Here is a 9,228-nt window from a genome sequence, read left to right as displayed (position 1 = left end):
AAAGAACACATACAAATAATAAGATTACTCTCAGAACCTTAGACATTGTGCTATTACTTTTCTAACGCTTCGTACTTATTCTGTGCAAGGGACATTCAGGAAATCAGGTACCGCTTCCAGGTCGAAACCCCGCAACAGCGCAATCCAGCACCAGGTAAATGGTTGTTTCAAACGCTTGAACTGTTCGTTGCTTAGACATGACTAGTAAGTAAATATCACAAGGTTCTCATCACATTGAATCATTAAGATTGAGTTCGACTTAAGCCTTCAATGGACCATCACCGAAAGCGTAGGATACACCTCAGCAGATCAAAAGCGAGACATCACACTTCAATGAAGAAGAAGGCTAGATTTCTACCATGCTCACAATCATGGATTGATATCGTCAATTTAGTATACCGATGGAGTTCAGAAGTTGCAACGGTATTCAGACCTTTAAGCATATTCTTTGTTTGTGGTGTAGTTTTCATCCAAAGAAGTGCCTCTTTTGATTGTACTTGAGCTCCAGATGAGACATCGATTGCAATGTTTGCTAGCAGTCTATTGATATCCAGCTTAGAGGCTACACTCATAGAAACGCAATGGGTGCAGTGCTCCACTTGTGAGAACTCAAGTGCACATCGCATATATTGTGTGCCGTTACTTCTAGACTACACAAGAAGAATACTGAACGGAAATCAGCTTCACATACAGCTACTGAGCGTCATTGACATATCTATGAACGCCATCTCAACAGTGATAACAATTGCACGAGGTACACTCGACAGACGTTCAATATTAGATAACCCTCTCCTATCATGGAGTAAAGAGCATAGAACAACCTTCACAGAGCAAGACCTAGCTACATCACAAGTGGCAGACATACTTGCATTCAATCTTGAGAACAACTTCGTACTACAGAAGTACATGTCGATGGTTGAACGACCGAATAAGAAGCTTGGCCTCTGCATACTAAGTCAAGATAGTGCGAGCAATATCATTCAGCAACAACAAGACAACGCACCGTTTGCACTGATGGTGCAGCTTGACACAAGTTTGATGTTTGGTATCATCGAAAACATCTTTGAACCAGCCAGGAGAAGAGCATTCACCGCTAGCAATACTTACGAATTTGCTTCTCTGCAGCTCTGTGGCCGTCAACAAATGCTTGAGAGAACAATTACTTTCAAGCCCAACAGCATGCCTGCTGCATCAAGCTCTGTGAACGACATCACAATAGAGACGGCAACGTTTCCATTCCTGTTCCCTTTTGGGAAAGGCCAGTATGATGGTAAAATAAACTTCAGTATATATGTAAAGATACGTGCATCAACTCTGTTCTCCGTTTACACCCTGTACAAGCCATACCTGCTCATAATGTACCAACTAAAGCAGACACTTATGTTGGCTAACAATACACACATGAGCTTGTTGCAAAAGGACATTGACAACTACAAGAGGGCCAATCGTATAGCAATTGACGAAGATACTGTGAGACATGTGCTTCGGTACAACACCCCTTCTAGCATGCCAGGTTCCTGCTCGTGGCATTGCAAGAACCTAAAGGACTTGATAGAAATGGTGGACGAATGGGGAATGCCTGATTTCTTCTTGACTTTCACTGCCGATGAGGTCACAGACACAAGATGGCATGATATTGACACAATCGAGCTAATTGCACGTCAGTTGAACGCCTCCTTCACCTGGACAGACGACAGTCGAATGCGCCGTCAACTTCCACTCTAAGTTCCAAATGCTTATGTCCAAATATATACTTGCAAAAGGTGTGTTGGGCCGTGTGCAACACCACTTGGTTAGATATGAGGTCCAAAATAGAGGATCATTGCATGCTCTTGTCATACTGTGGATCCATGAAGAAGACAAAGAGCAACTATCTGCTGAAATAGCTGCATATATCCCGACAGAAACTGGCTCTGTGATTTTGCTAGAAGTAAGCAGGCTCTGAGAACTCGTACTTAGGAAACAACTTCACAAGTGTCGTACAAGTTGTTACCACGGTCAAAGAGATGGAGTATGTAAACACGGGTTTCCATTTCATGCGCAGCCAAATCCAAACCCAATCTTCAATGAACAAAACCACAGATGGCAATACTTTAGGCCCCGGCATGAAGACAGAAATGTCGTACCGTACCACCCTACACTGCTCTTGGTATGGGGTGCACATATGAATATACAGCGGGTCACCTATTCATCGCTCTCCTACTACCTCTTGAAGTATGCACTCAAAATTGAACCAATGGGCCATCTCAACATCCGCTCAGAAGATGCAGAGCGCTTAAGCCTAGGTGGCCTTGACACTGTAAAATTGAAGCTGATCTCAGCCTCTTTATTATTGAAACCTATCTCAGCAACAGAAGTGGCATTAAATTGTTTGCAAATCCCAATCATTTCAAAGAGCGATAGCGTCCAATACGTCGACTCATCACCCCCGACACTACGACAACGAATCATTTCTCACAAAAATGATGTCGTCCTGCACCCTGTTGATCTGTATTGCGTACAACCACAAACTCTGGAGAAGCTTACATTCTACGACTTCCACAAGAATTACATAGTAACAAAGGGAAAAGAAACGAAAAAAAATATTTCAGAGGAGAATACCTACGGCCAATCGCTGCAGCGGCAACGTCGACTGGTCCGTTTCACAGACTTTCCCCCTGGGCATCATCTGGAGGCTTTCTTTTACAACGTGCTGCTAAAGAGCATCACCTTCAAAAACGAATCCCAGCTGCTCTCACCAGAGAACACGTCCAGGTCATACTATCTTGAGTGCAAAATTAGAAATTTGATACTGACAGATGAGGATCTTGAGATGTACATCACAGAGTACACACAACGAAATATGCTCACGACATACCAAACACACCAATTTCACAACATGATACTATAGAAGACATCCTCAACAAAGGATGCCTCATTTCAATGTCCAGATGTGCAAACAGACTACGAGCAACAGGACATGTCATCTCGTATCTCTGCCCTTCTAAACGAGCTTCAAAACGTCCAAAACGCGTCACTGAAATCTGAACAAGCAGAGATCTATAAGAAGCTCACAACGGCAAAGGGTGGATTGCATGTGATCACAGGCACTCCTGGGAGTGGCAAAAGCTTCCTCATAAGATATATCACAAGCCAACTCATAATGCAAGGAAAAACTGTCATAGTCGCTGCTTCGACTGGTGCAGCAGCCACGAGGTTAAGCAACATCAACAACTGTCCATTACCAATTCAAGATAACAGTGCGCACACAACAATAGCCCTTGTCAATCTCCGAAACTGATGACAGATACATTAGTATTAAAGAGGTAGACATGATTATCATAGACGAGATTTCTATGTTGACAAAGCAAACTTTTGATCTCATAGTACGACAAATTGTGAATGTCACCAACGGCACACTGCTGGACCCATTCAAAGATAAAAAGTTCTTCTTGTTCGGTGATTTGGCACAATTGCCACCAGTATGCAGGCATAAAAGTGATCAGTGCTACTCATGCCACATCACAAGCTCCACTTATTGGTCCACTGCTACTACGTACATTATGTCTTGCTCAGTGCGCCATGCAAAAGATATCTCTTTTATAGAGTTACTCAATACAATAAGAGTCAGGCTCCCCACAAAGAAAGGGATCCACGATGCGCTCGGTGACCACATCATAAAGCAGGATCAAATAGAGCAACACATGGATAGGAATATGACAATCATTTGCACACACAAGAGTGACGTTCGTTATTATAATAACCTTCTCTTGGAACGCTTCCATCGGCATAGTCATATCATCCAAATCGGCCTCAAAACGAATGCACACAACGTCCCTGAGCTCCAAGCATGGCTTGAAGATCCCGATTTCCACACAATTGACAGAATAGTAGAAGGAGCAAAGGCGCTCATAACAGAGAACATAGACTTAACAATCGGAGCAGAAGGAGGCGTCAAAGAAATCAAAGTCACACTGGAAACATCCAAACAGGAACTTACACTTCGACGGTCTAAGCATAGCAGGCGGACATTCAATGGGCACTGGTACCATAAATCCACATTCCCAGTAGCTCTCGCCTATGCTATGACTGGACACAAGTCCCAAGGCGCAACAATCAACACCAACATTTTGCTCATTGTAAAAGAAGTCTATCGCCCTGGCCTTCTATACGTGATGCTGTCACGCGTCACTGAGCGAACCCGACTACATTTACTAGAGCTCTCCTGCGCCAGAGATGTCACACCACCAATCTAGATTTTTATGACCATCTAAAACGTGAAAGTTTCCTTCCCCCCTCTTCAGTATCAATTCCTCTTTCTATTAAACATGAAAGAATTCACCTTGTAACACTGCCTTCTATACAAAGCAGAAATTTTTTTTGTTCTACTGCTCATCTTCCTCTTCTGTCGACTTGTCATGTTCAATAAGTTGCACTGCTGAGAGAGATTTTCCCTATCACCCCCCGCTCACTCTAATCCACCTTTATGTAAATTTACTACTCTTCCTTTCCTCACTTCATTCATTTGTGTTTAATCGTTTGTCGGATCTTAATTCTTCGAAAATACGATAAGAGGGTCATCAAAATATTCGACTAAGCAGATGAGATTGGCAAACTTAGCAGGCGAGAAACCCCCTGCATATATTGAGGGATTCCATACTTTTCAAGAGCGTCGCAACTTGCGACGCAAGATATAAAGCTCTAGACCAAACAATGGCCACACCAAACACAGACAGGATGACAACAGGTACTATTAGAAAAGGAAAATATAATGCCTTCTGTCTGTTGTGCTAACCAGCTTGCTCCTACATCTTGCAAGTCTCATGAAGCAAATACTTGAAGAGCTTGATAACGATGATGAGAGTATGTTGCGTAATGTTGAAGCACAACAACTCCTCGACACAAAAACTGAAGGAATTACATTGTACGCGATGGAGCAACTGCGGTTTGGTTACAACATTGATTTGGCTGAACTTTCAAAAGCTACTCAAGAAAAATGTGCCACTATATTGACAAATTTCATGACTTCGGCAAACCACACGCACAACGCAACTAATCCACCTATCACAATCCAGAAGGTAGCATGGCACTACAGCGAACACAAGGCAGTAAATTACAGCCAACCAGCCTCCCCATACGAGCTAGTTGCAACAGACCAAGGCAAGTATGGATAACAAGGATTGCAGATTTAGACACTCATCAACAACCAGAGACAAGCACCGTCCTTCCACCCCAGAAAAAGCAACGTCGCGGGAAGACTACATAGTCTACAGTATACGACGAAAAACGATAGGAGATATACCGGAGTTACGAATAACATCCATACACGTATTGGCCAGCACAAGCGCAATCCTTCGAAGAGAATGCGAGCGGACATGCAGACACATATTCCTTTCGAGGACAATTTTGAAATTACCACTTTAGCAACTAGTACCAATATTCCTAAAGCTAGAAACTTAGAACATTTCTATATTAAACAACACAAAACAACAACTGCATTAGGTTATAACGTTTGTTCCGGACATCCACCAGGGTTGAGAATATATTATTTTTTGAAAAAACACAAGAAAATATAGCTGTGAACTACTGCCGTCTTTATTTCATTGTTTTGCTCACTGTCTTTGTCACATAACTTTGATCATTGCCTACAACAATGTCTTTTTGTGGACAATTTTGAAATTACCACTTTAGCAACTAGTACCAATATACATAAAGCTAGAAACTTAGACCATTTCTATATTAAACAACACAAAACAACAACCTCATTAGGTTATTACGTTTGTTCGGGACATCCACCAAGGTTGAGAATATATTATTTTTTGAAAAATCACAAGAAAATATAGCTGCGAACTACTGCCGTCTTTATTTCATTGTTTTGCTCACTGTCTTTGTCACATAACTTTGATCATTTCCTACAACAATGTCTTTTTGTTTCCACTCAAACTATGAGAGACATGACAACTTATCAACTGCTTTGATTTAAATGCTTTTTCTTTTCAGTTTAGAATGGGTAGGCCAATTCCAGCTGATCTGATTGAGCAGCAGCCAGAATTTGAGACTGCAATGTACAAGTTGCAATACTGTCTTTACCCGAATTTGCAAGAGCGGGTGCTCAAACACTACATGTATAAAAGGAGTGAGTTCATTTCATGGCCATTTCAACCACCTACCCCATGGCATCCTCATTACATCACTTGGAATACACTCAGTCGACAAATCGCCATCGACATCACCGTGCTGGCTAGTTGCTCCACAAAACACCATTGTATGTTGTTCGTGCAGATTGCGGACGTGCTCGGCCTACTCAAGACTATAGAATTAAATTACTCTAATGTGGTCCCCAACCACCTTCAGTCAGCTAAACAATTCGTTTCGCGCTATTTCTCTGTCAACCAGTTACCCACACGCGCAACTTTGAAGACCATATTATCGATATAGTCCTCCTCCTCTTCTCCACAGAAGTTTTGTCCATTTCATTGTAAAGAAGTCATTGCATGCTACATTCAAAGTTCCGTTCTTAATTCATCAACTTTTTGGCATACTATTTTCATCAAATCGTTTCAGTCACTTACACTCACTTGGAGTAACAACATTTGTGCAAAACAAATAATAAGTCCCCTCTCTCTTTCTCTCTCTCTCTCTCTCTCTCTCTCTCTCTCTCTCGCGCGCACACACACACACACACACACACACACACACACACACACACACACACACACACACACACACACACACCTTTCATTTCTACAACCTTCTTTACGGATCTATACTCTTGTTCAGTGCTTGCTCCCTCTAATTGCAATCACCTTGAAGGCTTGTACCTTTATACTAGTTTCTTATCCACTTCCGATTATACAGCCTAATGAAGCACTCTAGTTTAATCTTTAAGTTCGTGTGGTTAGATAGTGAGCATCCTTGCCTCGTCATCCTAGACACGTTCATCATCTCACACACAAATGAACAATGGAAGGTCCATCTCACAAAGCATACAAACAAAGAAAACATCACTTTTACATTCGCTCAGAGCACCAAAAAACAAAAAATTGTGATCAAGGAAACCTCGAACGTAGATGAACAATGGAAGCTCCACAGAAGATGCATACTCCATAGTAGTTACTAGTATGGGACTCAGAGAGAGAGCTGCAGTGTGTAGAGAGTGATACATATCGAGAAACACACGTGCTAGAAATAAAACAATTGCCACACACGTACGCATGTTCAATATAGTGCATCAATCACTCTCTCACAAACACACAAGAAATTGTGTCCAAAAGTAGTGCAGAAACCGCACCTGGTGCAGTAGCGCCAGTATGTCCAGAAAAACATGCTTTCGTCAAGAATTCATGTCGAAGTCTTTACGCGCAAAGCCTAGACTACCTTCTACACCAAGCAAAAATAGTAATTGCATGCATGTATTCCACATAAAAACAACACCCTTGCACGACGAATCTTGATTGGCCAAAGCCCCTATGGCCATGGCAGCAAAATTCCTCCCCATAGACGTTGCCTAACGGTAGTGCCAACGAAGGGCTCAACCAATAGGATAAACGCCTTTCGTGCAAGCGGGAGGAGCTTTTATTATTTCATTACGGCTTGGGCACAGCAATGTGTAAAGCTTACCCGTCAGGGGAGGAGCTTTTATTAGTTCATTACGGCTTTGGCATAGCAATGTGTAAAGCTTACCCGTCCGTCCTCTAAGGGGATGGACAGAGGCTTTGATAGTGTGTATTCGACCTTATTATCTCTCTTGTGTTTGCTATTGCTAAATCCCATGGGGTCTTTAATGAAGATCCCATCATGAGATCGACGGTGACCATCTGCACGCGGAAGATCCAAGATAAAATCGGCCATCCGATTTTATTCAAGCCTGTCCGATTTTATTTATTTTTGTCGTGGTTTACTTTTGCCTGTCCAAGCTCATTTTAGATGTTTATGCATTGTGGAAACCAAAAGCCACACGTACTTGTGGTTAAGGCATCGGGCTCCAACGATGCATGCTCGATTTCGAATTTGGGGGAGGAACATGCTGCACTGATTTTTTGTTGGCCATTTGATCTCCTCGAGATCTGTGCGCGTTGCTCCCAACCTCGTTACTAAATCTATCCTCGTTACTAAATCCGACGGGGTCCTGAATGAAGACCCCGTCATGGGATTGAGGGCGACCATCTGCACGTGGGAAATCCGATACAAAATTGGTCGTTCGATTTTATTCAAGCGTGTCCGAGTTTATTTATTTTTGTCCTAGTTTACTTTTGCCTACTGAAGATTACTTTATATGTTAAGGTTACGCATTGTCGACACCAAAAGCCCACATAATTTTTTGTTGGAAGTCCGATCTCCTCAAGATCTGTGCGTATTGCCTGGTCGTCGATCCCATGATGGGGTCTTCATTAAAAACCCCGTGGGCTTTATTGCTGAGGCATATTAAATCTCTCTCTCTCTCTCTCTCTCTCTCTCTCTCTCTCTCTCTCTCTCTCTCTCTCTCTCTCTCTCTCTCTCTCTCTCAAACGTGGATCCGGTTATTGCATTCACATCACGTTGGTAGAACCAAATGCTGTCGACGATAGAAATGGGCACAAGCAGGGCTATGTGGTTGAGCAGATGCAGGCCCAGGTGATAATGCAGCTGTGAAGTGCCAATGTGGTTAGGTGGATTGGGAAATGTATGCATATGATGGTTTTTTTGGCCAAGGGTGTGCTGCCAGACGCCAAACTGGGTGATGGCATTATATGACCAAAGTGGTGGTTTTGTGTGCCAGGGTGTTGTGCTCGATGGGCTTTCCGAGCAGGTCCAGACGACTCGTCAACAAACGGAGCCCGAATGTGAAAGATATGGCACCTTGAAGTGGGATGCATTGCAGATCCTCGCCGGATTGGGCGGGTGCAAGTGGTTGGCAAGAGATGATGCGAGTTGATATGCTTGAAGTGCTCAATTTGTGGAGCATGCCGGTCTTCTCGGATTGAGAAGCGGGCTCACAGATGGAAAGTTATGGCCAGTTGAAAGTTTTCCAGGGGTCTGGTGTGTGCAAGGTTGTCCGCATTAAAAGGCGTGCCGCCAGGTTTATTTCTTGCCTCGACCAGGTTTGGCAAGGTAGCATGCATTGCGTGGGGTCAGTTGAAATCGACGGCTTGGAAATCAAAATCATGGGCGACGGGACATGCCAAGGAGAATGTAAGGCGGTCAGTAGCATTTTTTCGGTCCTTTAGCGGTTTTGATTAGCGAGCTTGAGAAATTTGGAGTGCGGAAAAA

At 43.0% G+C, this 9,228-nt stretch overlaps 1 protein-coding gene across 1 annotated transcript; it reads left to right on the top strand.

The window, feature by feature from the left end:
• The first annotated feature begins 3,311 nt into the window (after positions 1 to 3,311).
• Positions 3,312 to 4,235, top strand: LOC147443262 (uncharacterized). Its single transcript, XM_086529489.1, has one exon. The coding sequence runs from the start codon at positions 3,312 to 3,314 to the stop codon at positions 4,233 to 4,235; it is 924 nt and encodes a 307-aa protein (XP_086385615.1).
• Positions 4,236 to 9,228: the final 4,993 nt, after the last annotated feature.

This window comes from Adiantum capillus-veneris, chromosome 14 (genome assembly GCF_014529385.1).
Source record: "Adiantum capillus-veneris isolate H3 chromosome 14, ASM1452938v2, whole genome shotgun sequence".
Classification (NCBI taxonomy): Eukaryota; Viridiplantae; Streptophyta; class Polypodiopsida; order Polypodiales; family Pteridaceae; genus Adiantum; species Adiantum capillus-veneris.
The sequence above is the reverse complement of the archived record's forward strand: the minus strand, read 5'-3'. Positions and strand labels throughout refer to the sequence as shown.

Excerpts from the sequence above, each read along its gene's own strand:
- LOC147443262 (XM_086529489.1), top strand. The coding sequence starts at position 3,312 with ATGATTATCATAGACGAGATTTCTATGTTGACAAAGCAAACTTTTGAT.